Source organism: Microtus pennsylvanicus, chromosome 9, assembly GCF_037038515.1.
Source record: "Microtus pennsylvanicus isolate mMicPen1 chromosome 9, mMicPen1.hap1, whole genome shotgun sequence".
Taxonomy (NCBI): Eukaryota; Metazoa; Chordata; class Mammalia; order Rodentia; family Cricetidae; genus Microtus; species Microtus pennsylvanicus.
Genome location: NC_134587.1, coordinates 98,804,617 through 98,817,633, shown reverse-complemented (window position 1 = coordinate 98,817,633; position 13,017 = coordinate 98,804,617). Strand labels below are relative to the sequence as shown.

The 13,017-nt window shown below is 48.5% G+C and overlaps 1 protein-coding gene across 1 annotated transcript in view; it reads left to right on the top strand.

Moving 5' to 3' along the window:
* The first annotated feature begins 974 nt into the window (after nucleotides 1-974).
* The window catches only part of Sh3rf1 (SH3 domain containing ring finger 1), a 164,633-nt gene continuing 152,590 nt past the window's right edge, over nucleotides 975-13,017 (top strand). Inside the window, exons 1-2 of the mRNA XM_075986855.1 lie at nucleotides 975-1,122; nucleotides 2,629-3,115. Of these exons, the coding sequence (XP_075842970.1) occupies nucleotides 2,723-3,115 (393 nt within the window). The 5' untranslated portion in view covers nucleotides 975-1,122; nucleotides 2,629-2,722. The remainder of the gene's footprint in view (nucleotides 1,123-2,628; nucleotides 3,116-13,017) is intronic.

Here is a 13,017-nt window from a genome sequence, read left to right as displayed (position 1 = left end):
CTTGTGGTAAACTGACAGTCGGTGTAAACGAAGTCACGCACCCTCTGACAACATTTTAACTTATCTCTGAAATAAGTTTGACAAACAGGCCTACACACACACACACACACACACACACCCTTGGACACCACGGTTTTTCAAGCCCACACTTCAGAGTATACAGGTGTGCGCTCGGGGCAACAAAAACAGATTACAGAGGTGGTGATGACTCCCTTCAAGGCGCAGATGAAAGAGGTGCCTCCCAGCCAGCTTCAAGGCACCGGCCCACCTGGGTCAGACTTTGTATTCACCCCATTTTAGGCAGGTAGGAAGAGCCTACCCAAGACCGGCTTTTATAGCACACCAGTTTTTCTAGTTTATTTTTTTCTTTCTCGTTTGGAATTTTGGGATCAGCAATTCTTCAAACTTGCTTGGATTTGTGTCCCGGGCTGCTACTGATGTGGGGCTCAATGCTGGGTGGAGGAGGAGGCCCTGGGAATCCACAGGGTGGTTAGCAGCTTGGACCCCAGAACTAAGGGGGTTCCACTTCTCTCTGCGTGCATCTCCACAGGGAGTGTGCACGCCCGAGTAAAGCCTTCCCGCCAGGGCCGCTCCCTCCCTGACCCTGGCCATCGCCAAGACGCGGTCTCCAGGCACCGGACAGGCGGAGCCCGAGGCCGGCAGGGCGCCCTTGTCCCAGCCTCTTCCTGGTCCCCTCGGCGCCACTCCCACCTACCTCCTCCGGGGTCTTTCCAGTCCTCCAGGCGCGCGTCCTCGGGGTGAAGGCGCGGTTCCCCGAGCTCCGCTCCCGTGGCTGCTGTCCCCGAGGCCGCCGCCCGCTGCGGGGGTCCCACGCGGGTCCCCGAGCGGCGGGTGGCGCTGTGGCGCAGCCCTCCAGCCCCGGGCGCCCGCCGCGCGCGGCCTCCGCCTCCTTGGCCGCGTCGCGTTCCCCCGCCCTCCTCGCAGGGCGGGTGGGAGGCGGCGGCGGCGGTGGCGTGCTGTGTGAGCGCGCGCGAGGGGGGCGGCAGCAAGGAGGCTCCCGGTGCCACCGCGGCGGCCGAGCCACACGGGCGGCGGGCACGGCGGGGTCGCATCTGCCGGCGCTGCGGGGCCGCGAACAAAGACCAGCCGCCGAGGCGCGAGGTAGGGCGCTCGGCGAGTCGGGGACGCAGGGCGCGGGGTGGTGGCCGGTGGTCGCCGCATCCCGGTCCTGAGCGCGGGCCGGTCCCCCGCGCTTCCACTCCTGGCTCCCCGGGACCTGTCGGGAACGAGCCCTGCGGCCTCACTCGACTCCTCCGAAGCTGCCCGGCCTCGGGGCCGCGCTCTCCCCGGACGCAGCCCTGTGCCTCCGGAATGGCAGTCTCTAGGGACTGTCGCTGAGCTCATCCCCGCGGGGTCACTGCTCTGCTTCCCGCCGCACTCCCAGTCCGTGGCGCTGACTTTCGCCAACTTAGGCTGCATCTTTATTTTTCTTTAAATCCTTGAAAACTTCCAGCGATCCGTGTTGGGCAATTTTTGTCCTGGATTTGACCTAAAGGGAGGCTTAGAGGAGGCGTTAGGGCGAGATCCCCTATTCCTGTAGGGACCCGGCCGCAGGCTCATGTCCAGCCCGGGACCGTCCTCCCTGTCCCCGGTTGGCGACACCTGGCTCCGGGATGTTTCTGAGGCGAGCACCACGCCATGCTGGTGGTCGGGGACTACCTGTGCCCCACCGAGGGAAGAGGGGCGCACCCTGGCTCTCCCTAGAACCGACTAGCCGGGAACAGCTGTTAATGCAGCCTCCAAATCCTCTCACCTCCTCTAGGCTTCCACATTTAAACATTGATTGAGGTGGTGGTTGTGGGGACAGAGACCAACCTTCAGATATTTTCTCCAAACCCCCCCCCCCCCGCCACTTCTGAATGGCCCGTTTTTCAGATTCTACCCAGAGTTTTCAGGCCAGCATTCCATCTGCGAATTCTTGGTGATCATTTTGCAAGATTTTCTGAATGGGATTAGGACAAGCCGTTCAGAAATCTGTTTCAGAGTTTGTCAGCCCTGCCGGGAAGGGTGGATATGTTTTAGCTATTTTCAAGCAATCCTTGGTTATATCTTTTAGAATTACCCACCATCAGCTCTTTTTTTCGGGGGGGGGGAGGGTGTTGGATAAGATGAAGATGTTCTGTTTCTCAGACAGGAAAGAAACATATGTATTTAATATTGGGGTCATTTTCCACAAGGATCACTCAAGGCATGGCTTCTTTAACCATAACGTGGCTTAAAAATTGGGGATGTCGTTGATTTAAAAGTATTATTTTAGAGGAAACTTCGTAGTCGATTTTGCTTAGCTTCTCCACCAAGTTGAAGACTTCATCAGGCAGCTGATATCAAACCTTTATTGCTTTCTCATAAGTCCTGCTTATTGCTTGCTAGTTATTTCTGTTCAGTGAAGTTCTAGATATCTTAAGGGATTAAGTCACAATCGTTTAAGAAGCCTGTTTTGTTTTTAATTGTTGACTTTGGAGTTCAGAAACCACATTCCAAAGCCAAGCTACACCATGCAGAGGAAGCACTTTTGTGTACTTTCTGGTTCTTGGCTCCACTGTGAACTTTTCCCCCAGATAACAACACTCATTTTTCTCTTTCCTCCCTCTCTCCTCATAACTCCAGAGCAAAGTCTGAAATGGATGTTACATGAATCACTTTAAGGGCCGCGCACGACTATGAACGTTTTGAAGCATTTTTCTCAGTAAAGGAGATCACGATGGATGAGTCTGCCTTGTTGGACCTTCTGGAGTGCCCCGTGTGTCTAGAACGCCTGGATGCTTCTGCAAAAGTCTTACCTTGCCAGCACACGTTTTGCAAACGATGTTTGCTGGGGATTGTGGGTTCCCGGAATGAACTCAGATGTCCCGAGTGCAGGACTCTTGTTGGCTCTGGCGTCGAGGAGCTCCCCAGTAATATCTTACTGGTCAGACTTCTGGATGGCATCAAGCAGAGGCCTTGGAAACCTGGCCCTGGTGGGGGCAGCGGGACCAACTGCACCAACGCATTAAGGGCTCAGGGCAGCACCGTGGCTAATTGTGGCACAAAAGACCTGCCGAGCTCCCAGTGTGGGCAGCAGCCTCGGGTGCAAGCCTGGAGCCCCCCAGTGAGGGTGAGTAGCTAGCTTGTCGTGGCATTTGGGTGAATCCAGGTGTTGATGACCACAGCTGTTCTTTATTCTTAGTTCATTGCTCAAGAGGCCACACCTACCTGGGCAGATAGGAGACTAAACCCCAGGATCTCATTTTCTCTTGAAGTGAGAATGGATATGGCAAAAATAAATCTTGTTTTTAAAATCTTCTCTGATAATCTCTATTGTCTGGTAGGATGCGTTTTTAGGAAGCAGGTACCAAATGCAATGTGAACGGCAGCCTTTTGATTTTGTCTAGGAAAATTTGGGTATGGTCTCACCCTTTTGATGGCATTGGGAGAATCCTCTGTATGTGTATATATGTGTATGTTTATCCAGTAAAGATGCTTACGAGCAAAACACAGGTAAGAACGCAAGCCTTGATTTTTTTTGTGCTGCTGAGAGCCATTCTGTTGGTTTTATGAATGCACAGCACAGAATATACTGGTTGGAGGAATTTTTAACAAATCATGGCCACAGGTAGCAGCTCCGTTGCTGTAGCAACAGAACGTCACGTAGGACTACACTATTTCATCTAGCTGCGTGCTGGGCTTTGTAGGGAGTCAAATGAAATACTTCCAGCAAAATGATTGTTTTTTCCTTGGTGTTGGGCGGAAACAGTCCTAGGTGAAGTTAAATATCTATACCTTTACTGCAACTTCATTTTGTAAATGAAGATTCTAAACAAGTAGGAATTACGTTTCACTTAAGGGTTCCCCGATGAGATGGGCTTTCGTTGTTTCTCCTAAGAGGAGGCCTCGTCTTTGACATCGGCTAATGAGACTCACTCCATTTTGGTTGGAAGGAGCAATTTTGATAATTGACCCTATTTTTGGCAGATGAATAGATTTTATAATCTATTAATATTTTATTGTTTTAGATTTCAAAAACTGTTCTTTGTGTGAGTGTCTTGCCTGCACAGGTGCCTGTGTAGCACATGTGTGCCTGATGCCCACGCAGCACAGAAGACGGCATCAGGTCCCCTGGCACTGCAGTTAGAGACAGTTTGGAGCTGCCATGTGGGTGCGGGGAAATGAACTCGGGTCCTCTGCAAGAGCAGCCAGTGCTCTTAACCACTGAGCCATCTCTCCAGCCCCCAGCCTTTTTAAAGAACAGCTAAGCTGGTTGAGATTTTTCTCACCTACAGATCTATAGTCAGTACTGATGACTTTTCGTTTAATGAGGAGCTATGCACCCGGATGGCGCTGCGTGGTATAAACTCACACCTGTGGCTGTCAGACACCGCATCCTTGCAAGTGATATAAATGATGAAGAATATTTACATCACCAGATGAAAATTATAGAGTGTCTGAATCCTTGAGCTCTTTATATATTACTGGAAAGCAGTTCTATCATTAGGCGCCCAGATTTCTTTTGATTCATATTCATGATTTATAATTAATGTTTTTTTTAATTGATCTAGGATGGCTTTCTTCCTTCCTTTCCTCTTCTTTCTATAACTTAGGCTAGCCTGGGATTCACTGTATACCCCAGGCTGGCCTCAGTGTCATGCTCGTGCCTCAGCCTACCAAGTCTGGGGTTACAGGCATGAGCCATCCAGCCTTTGGGAAGGCTTTCTTATTTGGAGCCCTATGTATGAACTATTAGATCTCTCGTATGGTACCGTTTCCTGGCACTTGGGTTACTACATACGTGCTCGTGAATATTTTAATCCCATAACTAGTGGTCAAGTTGATCATTTCTGAGCCATGGAGCCAGGTCTGCTTACCGTAAGGAAGGGGCAGATTTGCATCTTCGGACGGCTTTTGTTTCCTGTTAATTAGACCTGGAGTGCCTTCTGGCTATGAACAGGAGTGTCCCAGTTGTTGCCTTGCCTGTTGCGAGGAATGCTATGAACGTCTGATTGCTGATAAGGAAGAACTTAAGGAGAGGCCTCAGCAGCCCAGGGCTCCAATGTTCTTTCCGACATAGACATCGACTAGGAAATACTGCAAGCGGAGTGTCTGACTGGCTGCGCTTTCAAAACCGGCTTTCACTTTTCTTGGATATTTGGAGGTTTTGGTCGTGTTGATAATACTTTTCTGGTTTATATGATTCTCAGTTTGCTTTCTGTTTTTCTTTGGCATCTGACAAACACTTTGCAAAGAAGAGCACATATGAACTTGAACTTGAGCCTTATGAGTTCGTATAAAGTTCTTGAGGACTTTGTAGAGAGTGGGGGTGGGGAAAAACTGAGAAGTGAAAGTCTTCGTTCTTAGAAACAATGATTTCCGGGTTACTTCTGCATTTACTAGTGCCCTTTGCTTTCAAGTATTTAAAGCACCTGCGGCTTCATATGTATAGAATAAGCACCCGGAAGGTAAATAGATCCCCAGAACATACCACTTTACAGAGTCACAAACTGGTCACTTCACCTCATGGAGACGTACTGTGCCCCTTTGGATACTTCCCCAAGGTGAACAACAATAATACATCACAAACGTTCATCCTCTATGCTTAGATGTTCTGACAGAGCCAAGGGGTGAACTGAGCCCGTTTTCAAGGGCTGTGTGGAGCTGAAAGTGAGAACACGTGCCAGGTCGTTCCTGGGGAGGTTGTGGCCATGTGGCTTCCTTATGTTGCTAGCCGATAGATTCAGTGTTATCAGCAGACTCAAATATTTCCAATGTGTGACCCACATCTTATTCCCAGAATTTTAGTGTTTCCTGCTTACTAGAAGAGGGATGGAGTCCCTATTGGATCGGAGTCACCATGAGCCTTGCCAGCTCTTTAGTTTAAGCAAAGAATTCCTGGTGGGTTTTGGTCAGAGTCAAGCAGGAGAATGAACCACAGGAGGAGACTAGATATTGTTTCAGTGGATGGAAGGTGTACCTATGGGCAATTACTGTTGTCTGCTCATATATCTTTAAAGTATATACATATACATTTTACCTAATGATTATGTATATATTCACACACATACACAGGCATAGGGATGATGTAGAAAATTAAATTATGTTTAAGTAATTTCTACAGAATTGTAACCTACTAGGATAAACTTCTGCTTTCTGAAGTCATTTGGGTTTGGTTATTGTTGTCATTATTTTTTTATTTATTTTTTAGGGGATCTTGCTATTGTAGCTCAGGCTAGCCGTGAACTTAATTTAAGCCCCAGCCTTCTAGAGTGCCAGGAAGATGATGATGGGGAAGCCCGATACGGATTCTGCTCATGAATTTCAGAGTGTGTGGTCAGTCTCGGGGGAGAGATTAACAGCATTGCGGCAATGCAGAGGTGTAATAAACATGGCAAGGTCTATGCCTAGAGCTCAGGAGCTTGCACGAGGAGATCGGAGAGGCCTGAGCTCAGGGTGAAGGGAAGGATGCTCATATGTGAGGCCCTCAAAGCTTCCTCAGGGGAGAGGCGTTTGCTCTGAGATCTTAATGATGATAGTGTGATTGGGGCAGAAGGGAGGAGCATTCTGAAAACATTGGCTTATAGAGCAAGAGGGGGCTTGTCTCCGGGGAGAAATGACGGAAGGGGAATGTGAACTAAGCAAGCCACAGGGACTGTGACCTAGACGAGGCTTCAAACGTGAGAGCCAGAGCTTATAGGGGCCATGGCTGGATCCGGCCTGGTGGATAGATGGTGCCAAGAGTAAGGCTCTGCGTTGGGACTGAAGAGACGGATCATTGGGGCAGCAGCGATGACTCAGGCTTTAGAACAGGTAGAGGGTTAAAGGTGAAATCCAGAAGTGAGACTGTGAACAGAGAGGGACATCTAGATGTGGCGCACAGACTTCCTTCCTGCTGGAGATGGCAGGTGTGCTTTCATTCCTTATGGCTGCAGTTCTGTTCCTTTGTCTCCCTGTTGTCTGTACTGGCTGGGGCCTGTGTCGTGAAAAGTTCTTCTTGTGGAAGTGCTTCCTTCAAGTACCTCAGAGTGTTGCTCTATGGGGAAGTACTACTCCAAGTACCTCAGAATGTGGCTCTGTGGGGAAGTACTAGCTCCAAGTACCTCAGAATGTGGCTCTGTATGGGGAAGTACTAGCTCCAAGTACCTCAGAACGTGGCTCTGTATGGGGAAGTACTAGCTCCAAGTATCTCAGAACGTGACTCTGTATGGGGAAGTACTAGCTCCAAGTACCTCAGAACGTGGCTCTGTGTGAGGATAGGACCCTTAAAGTGGTGGTGAAGATGGGTAAAATGAGGCCACAGGAGTGACCATAATCTAGTGTGACTGGTGTCCTTAGCGGAAGAGATCATAGCCTGTAGAGACACAGAGGAAAGGCCATGGGAAAGCACACAGAGAAGGCGGCAGACCACGCGCTATGTGGAGAAGCACGAGAAGAAACCGTCTTCCCAAACCTTCTGTTGAAGCCGTCTAGTCTGTGGTATTTTATGGCAGAGACCAAGTACCCACTTCTAAAGTCAGCCTCTTGAGTGACCGACTTGTCGCTCTCCTGCCAATCCAATCAGTCCTGGTTGTTCACAGAGACGTGCCATGATCCATCCAGCCCACTTACGTCTTTATTTCTGCCATGGAACCTGTGAGAAGTTACTTAGGCCCCCTCTACCCCTTCAGCTGGCCAGATTGCCTGGTATAGTTTCATAAGCTAGGCAGGGATTTCAAGAGAAGATTGGCACTCACGTGACAATGTGCCAAGCAGAAAGTTTTGTAGGAGAAGGAACACGTTGGGCAGGGAGCAGGACTCCTTTCCCATCTCCCTACTCTGCCTCGCTCTGTGACTTAAGTTTGGGGAGGCTGGACGCACATTGCTATGGCGTTGCATAACAAAGTCAGCAGGAAGGGAATTGAAAGAAGGGTCTTGGAGTAAAAGCTCCAGGTACAGAGGGGAGGTGGAGGTTACCCCTAGACTGTATTTGGCGTCCCAGGAGCCAGCAGGTGTCTGTGGAAAGCTTTCTAACTCAGTTCTGTGCTGCGATCTCTACTATGTTAGGACAAAGGTGACATCCGGCGCATGGACTTGTTGAAAACACTTGCGCTGGGTGGGGGAATGGTAAAATTCACAGGAAGCAGCAGGCTGTGGAATAAGATGGAGAGTGTCTGTGTCTGAGGTTTGTGTTCAGTGGGCACTGATTAAATACACCTGGTGGACCAAGTGTGGTCTAGACACGCAACGCCCATGTGTGAAAGGGTCAGTACAGATGCTGTCACAGGGACTGACGTCCCTCTCATTGGTGGAAGCAAGAATCTGTCGTAATTCTTACTTGATCTAAGAATAATATTTAATGGAGTTATTTGAGTGAGGATGTTTCGGGAATTGCCCAACTGAAGCAGAAAAAGTAAGATTTTTTTTTCTCTCTTGAACATTTGTATTTTATTTACCCTGGACACTTACTTGTGACTTCTCTAGGTTTCATCCTAGAACTCAGAGGTGTGCCCTTCTCTTTTGTGTTGATGTAGGTTGAACCCAGGGCCTCACACCTGCTACATACGTTCCCTACCCCTGAGCTTTTCCTCACACATCTGTGTAGCCCTGGGCTCTGGGGTCTTCAGTGTGGCAGAAGGCAGGAGTAGGGAGTGGGGTCTTTGGTGCTCACCTATTGGGAATTTAAAAAGTGAAATGCTTTTAAGTCACACTCATCTTGCATTAATGGCATCTCTCTGGGGGCAGAGTGTATCATTTCAAAAATGAAACCGTAAATTTCAGAATAAATAAATTTATTTATTTATTGTATTTAAATAAATTTAAAAACAATTTGGTTTAAAAATTTTATTGTTAGAAAAGTATATGGTGTTCGTATCTGTGCGTGTGTTTTATATATATAATATATATTATATAAAACATTCTAGATCACGTTGTAGACCTTTGTATGTTTTATGGTTTTCACATCAATACTTGAGTTGCTAGATTCTTTACTCTGTGGAGTCCTTTCATGTTGGAGCACAGATCAACTTCATTAAATGGTTTGTGCATAACAGACACGCAGAGACGTGCACATAGTAGAAGCGTGTCCCTTGTGAGTCACCACGCTCCGTTCTTCTTAAAACGACGAGAGTGGTTTTCTTTCTGTCTTCAGAATTGAAAGTCAAATGGGCTCCCAGCAAGACATTTAGTGCAGGAAATGGTGTGTCGAGGATAATTGAAGCACCCAGTCTTTGTATTCCTACTCCAAGGGATGCGAACTGTAAAGAGGTTCGTGTACTCCACCTCACGCCTCCTGGAACAAGGAATCAATAGAAATGGAAGCGTTTCCCACACGCCACTCCGCAGGTTGAGGTTGTCTCCTGAATGGTATTTCTTGGCAAGCTTCCTCCGTGTTCCCACAGCCACCTGTAGGAAGGCATTTTCTATCAATACTCTCATACATAGATGTAGGAAGGACAGCTAGAGTACGTCTAACATGTCTGGATTCTCCTAGCTGGCAGTGGTGGAGCTAAGATTGTACCTTGGTCTGTATAACTCCAAATGCTTCCTTTCCATCCGTACCACATGGGACTTCTTGTTCTCATTGGGGAACACGTTGCTAGGAGCAGGTTGTTTTTTTTCTCAGCATGCTTACTACCTGTGAGTGTTTTATTGTGGAAAAAGAGATGTGTGCGTGTGTTGGAGAAGGGGACAGAGTACGAAGAAAACTCAGTCATAATGAAACTGGACAAGGAAGCAGTGTACTTTGAAGGTTATAAATCCGCAGTCTCTGGTTCCAGCACTGCAACCACCTGGGCTTCATTTCTTCAGCACACAAGTCCAGGTCCTTGGCAGACTTAGAGACCTTCTCCAGGCGAGGGAGAGGAGGACATGGTGGTGAGGGCACACGCCATGAGTTGAGTTGAGTTAAGCTCATTAAAGAAATACTACCTTAAGTTTTTTTCTTTGACATTCCTGTCCATGTGTCTTCTACATTCTGATTGCTTCTTTTTCATCCTTATCAACCCGACTGCACACACCCCTATTGCACATCCACGTCTCGGCTCTTCTTTGTGGCCACTGCATCTTCCCAGGGCTCTTTGTTAGGAGCCTGGTGGGCACACTGTGGGCACACAAGCGAGAAACAGTGACCGTGTCTCCCCTAGAACCCACCAGGAGAGGGTCATCTTTGGTTGTCAGAATCCTTTCTAGCCCGACACAGGACACACTCAAACGGGGCTTGCTGTGTAAGGAAGACCCAGGGGAATGAAGGCCAGCTGCTCTCCAGAGAGCCTCAGTGGCACATTCAACAGTTTCTATGTGCACACTAATTTTTGTTAATTTTAGTCTTGTTTCCCCCACAGAGGGTAAACAAGGATAATACTCGCTCATCCTGTCTATGGGTAAGCACAAGGAATCTAGGCACAAGAGTTTTGAAGACTGTAGAGACTAAGTAAATGACTGTGTTGTTATACAATTAAGTATTAATTTCCTATTAATACTTAGTAGTGATGAGAGCCTGAGTACAGAAAAAGGGTAATCATAAAGGGGTGGCAGTGTTTCGCTGCAGACCTACCCCAGTGGGCATCCGAGTTAGGTGTTTGCTCTCACGCATGTGGGCAACAGCCTGACGGACATCCATTCTCTGCCAGCCTCTGGGGTTGCTTTAGGTCCCCTGCTTACAGCCATGTGCTTAACCATGAGCAATGCTTTGTAAGAAATGTTTGCTGTGCGCCTTGTCATAGAAACATCATGGGGATAGAGGTCAGTCATGCAGCACTTTGGAGGCAGTTACAAAGATGGTGGATTGTGTGTATGTGCGTGCACGTGTGCGTGTGCACTGCAGGCGCCCATGTATGGAAGCCAGAGGACAACCCCCGATGATATTCCTCAGACACCATCCTGTTTGTTTGTTTGTTTGAGACCAGGCCTCACTCTGGCTTGGAGCTCCCCGAGGAGGTTGGGCTGGCTAGCTAGCGAGCTGCAGTGATGGCCTGTCTTCCTGTCCCCAGTACTAGATAACATCCATGCACTACCACGCTCAGCTTGTTTTTAAAATCTTATTGATTTTTGTTTTTTGAGACAGGGTCTCTCTATGTAGTATTGGCCGTCCTGGAACTCACTCTGTTGACCAAGCTGGCCTTGAACTCACAGAGATCCTCCTGCCTCAGCCTCCCAGAGTGCTGGTATTAAAGTGTGTGCCACCACGCCTGGCTTTTTTTTTTGTCTTTTTGTGCTCTGTCTTCACGCACACCAGAAGAAGAAATCTGATCCCATTACAGATGGTTGTGAGTCACCATGTGGTTGCTGGGACTTGAACTCAGAACCTTTGGAAGATCAAGTGCTCTTAAGCACCGAGCCCCCTCACCAGCCCCAACCTTAACTTTTTAAACATAGATTGTGAAGATTGAGTTCAGGTCGTCACACTTGCGAGTCAGGCATTTTGCTTACACACTATCACCCCAGCCCTGGTAAAGATGTTTTACGGTAAACTTTTCTCTCAGTAGAGAGCACTCTAAATATGATAAAAAAAAAATGAGTATGTAAACCAGGAAGTCGTTTGTTATCATTATGACATATGACTTGCTATTTATAAGAGTATTTTAAAAAATAGGACTGGCAGTGTCGTAGCCCTCTTGACACTCGTTTCATGAGTAATGTGGGCACTGGAGGCTTAGGACGGCTTCAGTGTTATTAGATGGGAGAAGAAACTTCAGCCACATTATAGTCCATTGGATATGCACGTGACTGTATGTCACGTCACCCCGCCTCCTTTGGATGACTGAGGAGGGAAAGGGGAGCACAAGAACGGGAAGAAAGGGACTCTGTGGAGCACTGCTTGGGCCAGAGGTCCTCTCTGTTCTTGGGAACGTCTCCACTCTGTCCAGTCAGTCATCAGCTCCAGCCCCCACTCTTGGCTTCCACCTCCCCAGGAGTGGAAACACCACGGTGTTTACTGGTCTGTCTCCCATCCTCCTGCGCTGCCCTGCCCTGCGACTTTGGTTTGCTCTGCTGGTGTCTGGAAGGGTGGGGGTGCGGAAGCTGGGGAACTAGTGGAAGACAGTGGAGGGGAAGGGAAGGAGGGGGACTCTTGCCTTCTTTGACCCTTAGTTAGTTAATGGTCACAGAAGGAGAGGTCAAATCAGAGAGACAGAAAGGCACCGTTCCCTCCCCCATATTTTTCTCCTTGGCGAAGCTTCCCAGCGTCCCTCACTTCTGTAACTTTCTCCTCTCCCAGGAAGAACGGCTTTCCCCCGGGTACAGCCTACTACTCCTTTTGGTCCCTCATCTTCTCTCCAGTCATTTGATAAGGTTTAAGCTAATCTATAAGAGCATATGGAAAAACTTTTTATTTAGGGTCAAAGGGCAGAGCACATTGTAATTCACTGTAGCAGGATTTCCGATAAGGATCCATAACTGTATAGCAACCCAGTGTGCGTTACCTACCTAAGACAGACGGTACACACAGCGCAGGTAGAGGGGCTCAGGCAGCCGGCAAGCCTCACGCAGCACCCAGTAGAGGCAGGCATAGTTACTGTAGAAATAGGACCATTATGGTTAAGGGGAGTGAGGAACTCAGCCAGCAAGTCTCACTTAGAAAGCAGCAGAGTAGAGTAGGGGTATAAGCAGGGTAAAAATGCCGCGCTCAGAAACAGCAATGTCAGAAAGTCTCCCTCTGCGCCCAAGGCCCCCTTCTTTGTGGGTCCCCAGTCCTTTCCAGGATGTGTGCCTGCCAATGCCTAGTCAAGAGGGTGGTAACAGTTGCTCTGTGAACGATGACATATGGGCGGCTGTAAACACAGCCATTTTAAAGCCAGGCGTGTGAGTGGGCTCTTAGGGTATCCGGGAAGGCAGCGGCGGTGCCAGTTCAGATGTTTGACAGTAGCAGCTAAGGAGATGATTTGCATGGCGAAAACACGGAGAAAGTGAGCAATGGGGGTAGGTGCAAATGAGTTTTTAAGTCACATCCGATGTCGGGCAGAAAAGCGAGGGCTGTCGAGTTTGACTATGTCACGATTAGCCTAAGGAAATAAATGCTATTTTTAAATTTTTGCTTATGCACTTATGTGTGTC